General features: G+C 39.4%; 1 protein-coding gene across 1 annotated transcript; it reads left to right on the plus strand.

The window, feature by feature from the left end:
- Window positions 1-4,537: 4,537 nt before the first annotated feature.
- On the plus strand, window positions 4,538-13,449 carry trib3 (tribbles pseudokinase 3). Its single transcript, XM_074638987.1, has 4 exons — window positions 4,538-5,198; window positions 9,544-9,822; window positions 10,061-10,353; window positions 10,823-13,449. The coding sequence occupies exons 2-4, from the start codon at window positions 9,544-9,546 to the stop codon at window positions 11,313-11,315; spliced, it is 1,065 nt and encodes a 354-aa protein (XP_074495088.1). The 5' UTR covers window positions 4,538-5,198; the 3' UTR covers window positions 11,316-13,449.
- Window positions 13,450-13,844: the final 395 nt, after the last annotated feature.

Below are 13,844 nucleotides of genomic sequence, written 5' to 3' on the forward strand. Positions count from 1 at the left end.
AGCATCGCAGCAGCACAGGTGTCGCACAGGTGATAATCCTGAGAACGAGGACAGCGGGAAAGACAACATATGTGTGTGTTCTGAGTGTGTATGTGTTGTTTTCAGTATGTGTGTGTTCTCGCGGCGGGCCGTAGTTGAGTCAGACACTTGGCCTCTGATTTCATCACGTCGGTTATGAAAGAGACAGTAAAGTTTAAACACACACACACACACACACACACACACAACACACACACAGTATTCATCCTCTGTTTCTTCAATATTTCATCATGTGGCGTAAAAACACACTAACCATGTGGAGATAACCTGCTGTGTGTGTGTGTGTGTGTGTGTGTGTGTGTGTGTGCGTGCGTGTGTGTGTGTGTGTGTGTGTGTGTGTGTGTGTGTATGTAACCAGGTCAGTCAGGCTCTCCACCTGTCGTTTGGAATCTGTCCAATCAGAGCAGAGCTGACTATACACACACACACACACGAGGTCAACGCACACACAAACAGAGTAAATCTACATAATGAAGATGTGACCTCATTTCCTGTAGAGCAGCAGGTCTGTCTGCGCTTCCTACCGGGATTAATTGACGGCGGCTCTCATGTCTCACGTGCCCATACGTCCATGTGCGGAGTTATTCAGTATATACTGACTAACAGTACTACACTGTGAGAAACACACAGTACTTGTTCTGTGCACAAATTACTGCTAACAGTTCAGTTGAAGATAAATTGAGGTTCCAAAGTCCCTCTCTGTGTGGTGGAGGGATACGTCCTGTAATCACGTGCAGGTTTGCAGTTAAAGTAACTAAGTACATCTACTCAAGTAATGTTTGAGGTACTAAACTATATCCTACTTTGTACTTCTACTCCACAACATTTCAGTGGCAAATATTGTACTTTTTACTTCACTACATTTATTTGATAACTTTTGTTAAATGGAGATTCAGATTAATAATAACATATGATTAACAAATACATTATGATGTTTTATTATAGATAAAGATAAGACTTCACAAGCCACAAGTATGTAAGGGATAATATACAGCGAGCCGGTCATTGTTGTGAAATAAACCCTGACAGGGCGACCTGCTAGCTGTACATTGTCCCGCTTATTACACGGCTACTTACTTAAGAAATCAATAATTTGACACAAAAATGGTCCGCCAGAGACCGACACAGAACTGCGCCCATAGCAACAGTCTGTTTTGCATAGCAACGGTCTGCTATAAAAAAATATAATAATATAATATACATTATTCTGAAATGGGTCATTCTGCATAATGAGTTTTTTACTTTCTTAAATATGTTTTGATGACAATACTTTACTAGTAGTAGTAGCCTACTTTACTTTTACAGACTCGTAACAGGAACGTCCCCATTCAGTGTTATTGTGATTAAATTAGACTCTGTTGAATCATCCTGACAATGTTGACATATTGATGTTTAGCAGGTTTAATGTTTTCCATGTTCGTCATCCTTAGAGTGTTAGCAGTGGGGTCGTCTACTTGATACGCAGGTATATGCTGTGTACCCACTGTGTTACGTATACCCACTTAAAAACGGCAAGGTTACGGAACAATGTTTTGTGACAGAACTTTCACTTCAGCAATTTGTTAATAGATAACAAGGTCACTCACCTGTGTGTGTAGATCAGAGAGGGGAGGGACAGAAACAGGTGCGCTGAGGTGAGTCAGGTGAGACAGGTGAGACAGGTGAGTCAGGTGAGACAGGTGAGTCAGGTGAGACAGGTGAGTCAGGTGAGACAGGTGAGCGGAGGTGAGACAGGTTAGAGGAAACCAGTTTAGAAAAAGGCGAAACATGTCACACGTGTCTGAATGTGGAACAAACTCAGGTGAACAGGTGTAGTGAACGGCTGCTGAGCCGCCGACCCACAGATTAAGGCCAAAGGTCAAAGGTCAGCGAGTGGCTGCAGCTTTGCAGGTCACCTGCTCAGGTTTTACAAACAAACAAGACCTCGTACAGTATCTACTGTATTATACTACTATAACTATGAGAGGAAAACCTCATATATACTATATTATACTGTAGTTACTGTCAGAAAAAAACTCATATCTACTGTATTATACTGTAGTTATTGTCAGAGGAAAAACTCATATCTACTGTATTATACTGTAGTTATTGTCAGAGTAAAAACTCATATCTACTGCATTATACTGTAGTTATTGTCAGAGGAAAAACTCATATCTACTGTATTATACTGTAGTTATTGTCAGAGGAAAACCTCATATCTACTGCATTATACTGTAGTTATTGTCAGAGTAAAACCTCATATCTACTGCATTATACTGTAGTTATTGTCAGAGTAAAACCTCATATCTACTGTATTATACTGTAGTTATTGTCAGAGGAAAAACTCATATCTACTGTATTATACTGTAGTTATTGTCAGAGCAAAAACTCATATCTACTGTATTATACTGTAGTTATTGTCAGAGTAAAAACTCATATCTACTGCATTATACTGTAGTTATTGTCAGAGGAAAAACTCATATCTACTGTATTATACTGTAGTTATTGTCAGAGGAAAAACTCATATCTACTGTATTATACTGTAGTTATTGTCAGAGGAAAAACTCATATCTACTGTATTATAATACTACTAGTGTCAGAGTAAAACCTCATATCTACTGTATTATACTGTAGTTATTGTCAGAGGAAAACTCATATCTACTGTATTATACTGTAGTTATTGTCAGAGGAAAAACTCATATCTACTGTATTATAATACTACTAGTGTCAGAGTAAAACCTCATATCTACTATATTATACTCTAGTTACTGTCGGAGGAAAACCTCATACCTACTGTATTATACTGTAGTTATTGTCAGAGTAAAACCTCATATCTACTGTATTATACTGTAGTTATTGTCAGAGTAAAACCTCATATCTACTGTATTATACTGTAGTTATTGTCAGAGTAAAACCTCATATCTACTGTATTATACTGTAGTTATTGTCAGAGTAAAACCTCATATCTACTGTATTATACTGTAGTTATTGTCAGAAATTGTCAAACCAAAAGATTTGTATTCACATAACTTGTCTTCTGTGGTGCTATTATTACTTTTAATAGTTTAATTTAGGATTCTGGGTAATAAATAGAACATTCAAGGTAGCTTTATTTGTACATAACCTTTCAAACACAAAGGCTAGGGACTTTTTGAAGGCCCTTCACCAAAGTTTGTGATTTTGACTTTTCACTTCGCCCAGTGGGTCGGTGTAGAATGTAATAATCTCCATATACATATATATATGTATATATATATAAACAAGCAGCTGTTGTTTAAAATTAAATCTCTGACTGTTGCAGCTGCTGACATCATCAACATGCTGTCTATGATATTTTTAACATATATCCACCCTTTTTCAGAGAGTTGCTTAACATAACTGCTTAACATAACTTGCTACTGGAACAATGTTTGTTGGTAAAACATCCCGTACAGGAACTTTTCTTTTGTTGGTATTAATAACAAAGAGGTGTCATACTAATAGTTACCTCTCCAAATACTTTCTTAGAAAATACAAAAAAAATGTATGAAAGAGCTGTGACTCAAGTTATATGAATGTAAACAGTGTCAATATTTGTCATCGTCATAACAAGGAAGATGTCAAAAATATATAATGTGTTGCAGGCAGAAGTCTGTATCTTTACACCCAGACTGACTCGTGTTCATTATGTGTGATGAAATCTATCATCAGCGGTGGAAATGAACTAAGTATATTTACTCAAGTATTGTACTAAAAGCTGAAGTAGGCAAGATTAGAGCAAACGGTATCTGCAAGATTTCACAGACCGGAGGAAAACAAAGCCTGAAAACAGAGCCATGAGGAGGTGCAGAAGTCTAGTTTTTGTCTCAGAACACTTGAATTACAATATGCTGAAAGGTTATTATGGAATTTATGCCCAATGATGCCAAAAATATACTGCCTACTGCCACTTTAAGTAACATTTTGACGTACTTGTACTTTGCTTGAGTATTTCCATTTTATTCAACTTTACTGACTTTTACTCCACTAATCAGAGGGAATGATTGTACTTTTACTCCCTTACATCTACTTGATAAGTTACTTTGCAGATTCAGATGAACAAACATCATTAACAAATAAATGATGATGCAATATTACAGATTAAGATAAAAACTGTATTGATCCCCAGGTGGGAATGCACCAGCTTCAACATTAAAGTGATGAAGATGATGACTAATAAAGGAATAGCTTATCTTATCTTATCTTTCTGATATGGGTCATTTTGAATTATGACTAGGCCTACTTTTACTTTCAGTATTGATGATAATACTTTTGTAACATTTTGAATGCAGAACTTTTACTTGTAACATAGTATTTCTTCTACACTGTGATATTAAAGTATGTGAGTACTTCCTCTGGTTGTGTTTCATATAAAGAGACGTAATGAAACAGACTGTTTCTCTGTACAGTCTCGTGTCTGTTGTCTGACGACTGATCGGATCAGGATTGCAACATCTAAGCCCCGCCCACCGCTGGACGCTCCGCCCACCGCTGGAGGAGACAACGTAACCAGACCTGTGAACCAAACAGACCCAGATCCAGACCGTCAGACCTGCAGTCCTCTTCTATTCCTCCTGTAGTCCTGCTAGAAGAACCGGGTCAGAGCAGATCAGAGTCCTGGAGGATCTCACTGGATATATAAGACACACAGCGACACATGGCCATTTCATTTAAACTCTTTAGACGGACGAAAGGACTCGGTATGACTCGGCTTTGACTCGGTTTGACTCGGTTTGACTCGGCTTTGTTTGCTTCAGCTATGGATACGTTATAAACAAAATAGTTTAATTTTTTTTTTGTAACAGTTTTTATTTGTTTACTTCTTTATTTTCATCGTCAGAGTTTTTCATCTGCTCAGACTGAAGAAGTGAAAAAGAAACTCAACTCAACCAACCAACAAACAGCTGACTGCCTGACGACACTTTGCGCAACCGAGACAATAATAACACACCGAGACAAAGACGTCATCAGAGGACAGACCCAGGTCTCCCAGTAGGACTGCTATCTCCTATACTACCAGAGCCGCTGGTCCCAGTAGGAGGACAAAACCTTGTGCTTTTTATGCCTTCAGCAACTTGTAGCTACTCCACAGACAGACCGACCATCTGAGTCTACTGGTTTCTACTGAGTCTACTGGTTTCCTGTCTGTCTGAAGACTAAAGGTAAGAACCTGAGAGAAGTGGTGGAAGATCATTTACTTTAGTGAAAGTAGCAGTAACATATTACATACAAATATTCAATTATAAATAAAGGTCGTTCATTCAAGTATAAAATACACAGGTATTATCAGCAAAAAGTATAATTAAAGTACTCATTATGAGACTTACCTCTTTCAGTGTGTTATATTAAAGATCCCATATTGTAAAAAGTTAGATTTTCATGTTTTTTTTATATTATAAAGCAGGTTTAAATGCTATAAAAATACTGTGAAAGTATCAAAACGCTCAATATACGGAGAGATACACACAGCCCATATTCAGAAATTGTGCGTTCCTGTCCTTTTGTGATGTCACAAATATAAATTTTTTAGATCATTACATGGTTTTAAATGTAAACATTCTAAATGTGTCCCAGTTTATTTCCTGTTGCAGTGTATGTTAATAACATCGGCTGACAGGAAGTAAACGTGGACCCACATCGTTGCCTCGCAACGCAATGCCGCTGCAATTCCATTGAAAGGCACTAAAACGGAGCGTTTCAGGCAGAGGGTTAATGCAGGTATATTCAGGCAGACAATATGAGGAAAATAAAGTTGTTTTTTTTAACATTACAGCATGTAAACATGTTCTAGTAGAAACACAAAATACAAGTATGAACCTGAAAATGAGCATGATATGGGACCTTTAATATTCATGTATTACTTCTACTGATGCATTAAACATAAACAGCATCATTATGTTGTACCTGGTCGAGGTGGAGCCCATTTGATCAATTTAATATAGTTTTGTTGGTAGTTTCATTTTATAGAAATGATCATATCTCATAGGTTTTGTTTGTCATACCTTTATCTGCATCTAGCTATCAGTTAAAGGTTAAATTTTACAATATTTCCCTCTGAAATGTGGTACAAATTAGCAAAAAATGCAAGTACTCTAGTAAAGTACAAATACCTGAAAATTGCACTCAAATACAATACTTGATTAAATATATTTTATGCTCATTTTACACCACTGAGAGCAGCAGACAGTCCAGAAGAGTCTACTGGACTCTACTGATGAAACTCTGACAGTCATCATCATCAGCGGATGAGTGTGCTCAGTTGTCATGGCGACGGGTCTGTTGACACCTGAGCTCAGTATCTTTTAACTTTTTGGATATTTTGATCTGTTGGCCCAATGTGTGATTCAGTTGAAGGTTCTAGAAAAAGCTAGCAAGTGAGCCCTTGAGTTGGGAATGTTTGGTCCAAGCACCGTTTCCAAGATCAAGAATAAACTTTGATGCTTTTATGTCGACTGACTCATCGACACCTGAGCGAACTCCATCCACTGATAAAGACGATTGAAAAGCTTGAGTAAACATGTACTTACTGCAGCCCGAGTGTGCACTGTGAACACAAATATTATACAAACAAAACGTGAATTAGACTCAGTAATAGGAGCAAATATAAAAAAGAAGGTCCTATCAGTAGTCAAGACAAACAGTAGCAGGAAAGATATAGTGAACTACGAAATATTATAGTGTAAAATAAGTAAATAAGGTGAAAAACTCTTGTATGAAATTGAATTTTAGTGCTGAAACAGTCGATAATCAATGCGTCAATCCACAGTAAAATGAACTAACAACAACTTTGATGATCGATTAGTAAATTAAGTTATATCTTTAAAAATACAGATTCTAGTTTCTGAAAAGCGAGGATTTGTACTTTTAAAATTTCACAACATTGTAAATGAATATTTTGGGATCTGAGAAAAAAAGGACATTTGGAGACATCACCTTGGACTCTGGGAGACACTAACACTGTATAGATCAATAGATTCATTGATTAAAAGGAGAAAATAGTCAGCAGATGAATCGATACTCTTAATAATTGTTAATTGCAGTCGAGTTTTAAGATGAGTTAGTAAAGATGTCAGAGAGTAGATTTCCTCCTAAAGCAGAAAAAAACCCAACAAAAGTTGATTCTTGTTAGTCTCAATTGTAACGTCGACCTGCAGGACGGAGAGATACGGAAGAGGATTAGAGCCACATATAATCCTGACTTTAAACTCTGAACTCAAATACATCTTTCACATGTGGCCCTAATCCTCTTTCCGTAGAGAGAAGACGTCAAACTGTGAATGTTCAGATAAAGACAAGAGTGGAACTTTTCAGTAAGGCTGGGTTAAATGACTCCGTCTAAGTCAGATACAAAAATAAATAGAGACCAGTAGAGTTCAATACATTAAAAAAAATAAGCGAAAGTGAAACCTGAACTACCAGGTTGTATTTCAGAAGTAAGAAAACCTCATTCAAAATCCCATTGACATTTGTAATAAGTAATTAACTAAAAATCTAACCTTGGATCATAACCTTACTCAATGTCGTGTGGTTCAATATATATATATATATATCTTTGTTTATTAAATATTTATTTTTTAGCTACCTTTAAAGAACACATTTCCCATCAGCCCTAGACCTTTGCGACCTTAACATCACAGATCTGCGAGTCCGAGGGCAAATGAAAATGTTGCGGTGAGCCGGACAGAGAGGAGTGAATACATGTTTATAAAGCAGACAGCAGAGATTAAAGGTGAACAGTAACAAAAAACGACTTCAGCAGTGAGAGTTGGTTAACTATGTGGAAGGCTCAGGCACCGGTGCTGCTAAATGTTCATGGGAGCTGTAGTCTTTTTGTATGGGCGCAGAGTTATTGCTGTTTAACTTTGTTAAAATCACAAAGTTGTCTTCTAATAGCAAGTGCTGCAGCGGATGCTGATTTCTCCAAATATGGAGAGTAAAGCTGACGAACACGCTTTGTTATTTTATGAAAGACAAATTAAGTAAATGCTCACAGATCCAGTAGAGTTCAGTAGAATCTACTGAGGTTTTGTTTATTATTAAGAGTCTGATCTCAGATTGTGAAACTGCAGCTGACGAGATGAGACATCAAACAGCACAGATTCACTCTCTGTGGGTGTGTGTGTGTGTCAGGAGATGACGTTGCCGTGGTGACGCTGTGACTCAGGGTGTTTCACCAGAGTGAAAGCAGTGTTGGCCAACAGCAGATTGCCACACAGCGTCACCAGGGCAACCGCAGGCTCTGAAAAACTTTATAGAAAAACACCACTGTGTGTGTGTGTGTGTGTGTGTGTGTGTGTGTGTGTGTGTGTGTGTGTATGTGTGTGTGTGTGTGTGTGTGTGTGTGTGTGTATGTGTGTGTGTGTATGTGTGTGTGTGTGTGTGTGTGTGTGTGTGTGTGTGTGTGTGTGTGGTAGCTGTTTACTGTATTTAAAGCCTGTTTAAACTGTAAACTGTTGTGCTCTGATGCAATGATCTGAAAGCTGAAGCGTCTGTCAGCTTACAGGAAGTTGCATCATGAAGCCTATAGACATGTTAGCAGTGTAACATGTGAGCAGCAGAGACAGAGAACACAGCGAGACGTGATTCAACTCTTCTTACTGTATGTGGACGTATAACTGAGGAGGGTTCAGTGGGAGGGGGCTCAGCTGTGACAGGACCAGCAGAGAGCGCTGCAGTGCCGACATGAAACTGGTTCTACCAGGACTTTATCCAGGGAGTCTCCAACATAAACTAAAACACAACAAGTTCTAATTAAAGTTCTCACACTTACAGTAATAATCTTGAGGAATTTTGCTGAGCACAATGGTGATTGGCCCCTTGCCTTTGCATTATTACTAACTTGGTTTCTATGGTGACATTCCCGGGGAAAACCACAAGCAGCGCTTTCTGGGAAGTGAAAAACACACCTGCTGTTACGCTTACCACCTCAGGTGCTGCCAAAGAGAATGAACTTTAAACTGTCCACAATAAACAATCTGCATACATGAAGTTAGGATGCCTTCTATGCTTGAAACGTAGTAAAAGAGTCAATTATACATATATAGATCTTAACCTGAAATACACCTGAGCTAAACCAAACAGGCAAACTGAAATCTGCAGACTTAACGCGGCTATTATCAATATTTTGTTATTATAACAAGGTATCAAATGGTGATGTGAAAAATGTTGCTAGTAGTGGTGAACCTGAACTTTACGAAGCTTTATAGTGAGTTACAGCTCATTGTTTAGCTGTCCAGCTGCTACTTTTGGTTCACTCTCACCGCTCTCATAGTGTTGTTTCCTGGGGGAAAAGCGTAAATATTGGACACAAACACGACTCCAAAATGCTCTGTGTGTAAATAAAGACGTCTCAACATAGCTTTGCCTCAACGGGGAGAATATTCAGCATCTTTGATCCAGTCCGACATAACGTCTTGTTTTATACGCCTCCTGCAGCTGTTTCACAGTAACAATAAACCTATAAGTTGTAATTAACCTGATGATGTCACTTGTCTCCTCCAATCACAGATGAGCATGGGCATGACAGCAGCCAGGTCTCAGCTGTGTCTGAAGAGGCTATTGGACGAGCCGCAGGACAATTTACTGAAATGTAAAGTAGCACGTCTGGATCCGAACCCTCCCGCCACCGGCCTATCACACTGCCTCAGGCCCAGAAGCTCCGCCCCCAAATCCGACCAGCGCCAATCCCCAACCAGAGTCGGATCATACTTCCTGTTTGAACGCTGTGAGGGGGAGAAGACTTACAGGGCCGTGCACGCAAACACAAAGCAGCAATACACCTGCCAGGTAGAGTTACCAATGTTACTGATACTGCAAAAATACTTCTGATACTGTTTACACTGCAACAATACAGCTAATACTTCAATAAATACTTCATATACTGCCAACAATACAACTAATACTTCTGTAAATACTACAAAATATGTCTGAGAATACTGTGATACTGCATAAACACACGAACAATGCAGTGTTTAACAGTAGCAACTGTTGACATGTAACCCTAACCCTGTTGCCATGGTTACAGGTCCTTCCCCTACGTGGTTACCAAGAGCGGTTGGCGTCCTACAGCCGCATCAGTCCCCATGACAACATATGCAGTCTGCTGGACGTGGTGATTGGCCAGGACAGCGTGTACGTCTTCCTGCCCGGTCACCACGGCGACATGCACGCGTACGTGCGAAGCAAGAAGCGTCTCAGCGAGGAGGAGGCGGGGCATCTGTTCGCTCAGATGCTGAACGCCGTGGTGCACTGCCATCTCCACGGAGTCATCCTGAGAGACCTGAAGCTCCGCAGGTTCGTCTTCACTGACAAATACAGGTGAGACTTAAAAGTACTCTGATACTACTACTAATACTGCATACTACATCAACACACACAGGTGAGACTGATACTACTAATAATGTTACTGTAAATACTGATGCTAATATAAATACTAATAATACTGCCAATAATAATTCTGATATTGCTAAAAGTGCAAGTGACACTTACGGATACTAATACTGCTAAAAATACTACCAATACTATTAACACTTCTAGTAATACTGCTTAAATGACTATGGATACTACTGACACTGCTAATAATACTGCTTACAACACTAGTATCAGCAGTATTAGTGGTAGCAGGAATATAATTAGTAGTATCAGTGGAACAGATGAAACCTTTAAGAAATACTACCTGTAATACCTCTAACACTATTACTCTTACTACTACTACTACTTTTATCACCAGTACTACAGATACTACTGGTCATTAAAAGAGATTAAAAGTGTGGTTTTCTTTCTGCAGGACGCGTCTCGCTCTGCTCGGCCTCGACGACTGCATCCTCCTGCACGGTAACCATGACGACGACTCTCTGACGGACAGACACGGCTGCCCCGCCTACGTCAGCCCCGAGCTGCTGACCAATGGGAACAGGTCTTACTCGGGCCGCGCCGCAGACATTTGGAGCCTGGGCGTGTCTCTCTACACCATGATGATTGGACGATACCCATTTCAGGACACGCAGCCCGCCGTGCTGTTCGCCAAGATCCGCCGCGGGGCCTTCAGCCTGCCTGATTGGCTGTCGCCGCAAGCCAAGTGTCTGATTGGCTGCATGCTGAGGAAGTCGCCCGCAGAGAGACTGACTGCATCGGAGCTGCTGATGCACCCGTGGCTGACCAACCCCCGCACGCCACATCACAATACGCACAAGACGCATCACAGCTCGCACAAAACACTACAGAATAAACAAGAGGACGATGACCAGGTGGTGCCAACCTGGACAGAAAAAAAACACTAACACACATTTTGTACTTCTATACTTGTGAGGACCCACATTGACATATTGCATCCCTTTAGCACCTAACCGTAACTAATTAACCCCAACCCGGAGACTAAACCCCGTTCTAACTTTGACTTTAAAACCAAGTCTGAACCCTCAAACAGCTTTCAGACAACCAGTGTTAATTTCGTTAACGAAAACTATGACCAAATATGTTCGTCAACTACCTTTTTTCCATGACGAAGACGAAACGATGACGAGACGGCACCGACATCACTAAACACTAACTGTGACTTTATCACCATGCAATATTGTTGACGAAATAAGACCAGACTAAAATTCACTTTAAAAAATAAAAACTTTACCAAAATCTCTTTATTTTCGTTAAAAATTTATTTTTTCAATGCAGCAAAGTTGACAATGACAGAAACAGGGCTTGGGAGAAAGAAACAAGGTGATATTTTGGCTCGACTAGATTGACTGAAATGTTCCATACAATGTGATGACTAAAAAGTCAACAGTTTTCATTAACTAAAACTGTACTAAAATAAGGAATTTGGCTAAGATACGACTAAAAATAACAGGTGAGGTTGACTTATTATGAGAAAGACTAACAAGGACATTTGACACAGGACTAAGACTAATTAAAAAAATAGCTGACAAGATGATAACAAGTCCTCACAAACAGCCCAAAACTCAAATTGGTCCTCGCAAAGATAGACATACAACAGCACACACACACACACACACTACAAAGACAGTGTGATCCTGGATTACTTGACCCAACCCTCAGGTGCCTTCCTCTCACTGCGCCTCAATTCAAGCTCCGCTGGATTCATAACAGAGTCACCACTTCCACCAAAGAGTATGAAAGCAAAGAGAAGAAACTCTGGTCGCCATTTTGGACTGTAAACGCTTATTATATATATATCATATTTTATTCAACACAGGCCACTTCTGTAGAATATGACAATAATATAGAAATAATTTTGTTTTACTTTTGTACGGCACTTTTTAGGCGGACGTTTTACTGGCGTCCGGTAGTCCTTTTCAGTCCAAAATGGCGGAAGCGTAGCTTTGCTGCTGGGCGCTGATGTTGCAATGGAACGAACAAATGACTTTCACTTCTTGGCAATATACGTTCATCGGTTCCACTTCCACTTCCACCAGTACCTGACACAAACAAGGACAAATGGTGTGTTCGGGTGCTATTCGTCAAGTCGTAAAGCGGAGATTTCCCCAGTTGCCCATGAAGACAGAGTTACACTACGGACTCATTATTGGCGATTTGACTGATCCACTTCAACACCTGGTGATTTCTGATTTAAGAAGTTAATGAAGACCGAACACACCATTGGCTTTAAAGTGAACTTTGAAGGAGCTGGAGCATGAAATGAGACACAGCTACTTTCTCTCAGTGTTTACACTCCCTGGTTGCTCCCTAGAATTATAAGAGAAGGATCGGTCAGTGTTGGAAAGTCACCAGACATCTTTGTGAATAACAGAAGAATCCAGAGAAATTAAACAAGCTTTTTAATGATCTTAGTTTAATGGAAGCCGATAGGGCGCCATGATCGCTAAAAATAATTAAGGCCTGTTATCTCACGATCAAAACTTCATTCTATTATTTCCTCTGAATTCTTTTTGTGGTGATCATAAAAACGGTCATCCAGAAAAAATATTTACTCGAGATATAAAATGATGAATAGTTTTCTTGGGATATGACATCTTATTTTCCTGGAAGTCAAACCGTGTTCATCACTGCAATAATAATCACATGCAAGCTGGTTTATTCTGGGACACCTCTCGTTCTTGAGGACTGACTACGTGACAGAAGTGGCTCTGGATCAACCATCATCCCAAAATAACATTTGGGATCATGAGAAAACTATTTGTGACATTTCAGTATAATTAAATCTCAGGATAAAGGATCTAATATAAGCACCGTGTGTTGAATCATAATAAGAATATAATGAAGTTGTAATATTGAGATAACTGGGCTTAAATAGTTCCCAACACGCACGTCTAGTGTTTCCTTTGACTGACCGATCACGACCCAAAAGACCTGCAGCCAGCCAATAGGATGCCTTCTTGTGAATGTGTCACTCAGACCTCAGTTACGCTGGAGAATAAATAAAAATGTTTCACAAACTGTTCTGGTCACGAACTGGTTTTTGTTTGGTTTCCATTACAGGAAATATTGTATTACTGGTGTAACACCTGCTGTATTCAGAACCTCCATCACCAACAGTACACACACAGTCAGTATAAAGCCTGTCTGTATTATTGTTATAAAATGTTTGATTAGACTGATTGATTTGAGTCGAGACCTTCAACTGTATTCAGCGTGTTTGCAATAACAAACAGACCGAATCAAGTGAAAGGTAAGAAAAACGTTTTGTTTCTCTGTAGAGTCCTTTTTCACAGACACTTAAAGGTGCTAAATACAGGATTTGGAGCATTTCTATTGCCTCTCAATATGGTGACGTTGAGCCAGCAACTCACAGCTAACGGTGCTAACAGTGCAAACAACGGCGAAAGTGCTGA

Source organism: Sebastes fasciatus, chromosome 1 (genome assembly GCF_043250625.1).
Source record: "Sebastes fasciatus isolate fSebFas1 chromosome 1, fSebFas1.pri, whole genome shotgun sequence".
Taxonomy (NCBI): Eukaryota; Metazoa; Chordata; class Actinopteri; order Perciformes; family Sebastidae; genus Sebastes; species Sebastes fasciatus.

What these genes read in the sequence shown, in the direction of transcription:
- trib3 (XM_074638987.1), top strand. Translation starts at nt 9,544, where the DNA reads ATGAGCATGGGCATGACAGCAGCCAGGTCTCAGCTGTGTCTGAAGAGG. An exon ending in AGCAGCAATACACCTGCCAG is followed by an intron (nt 9,823 to 10,060) that starts GTAGAGTTACCA and finishes CCATGGTTACAG; the next exon opens with GTCCTTCCCCTACGTGGTTA. An exon ending in GTCTTCACTGACAAATACAG is followed by an intron (nt 10,354 to 10,822) that starts GTGAGACTTAAA and finishes TTCTTTCTGCAG; the next exon opens with GACGCGTCTCGCTCTGCTCG.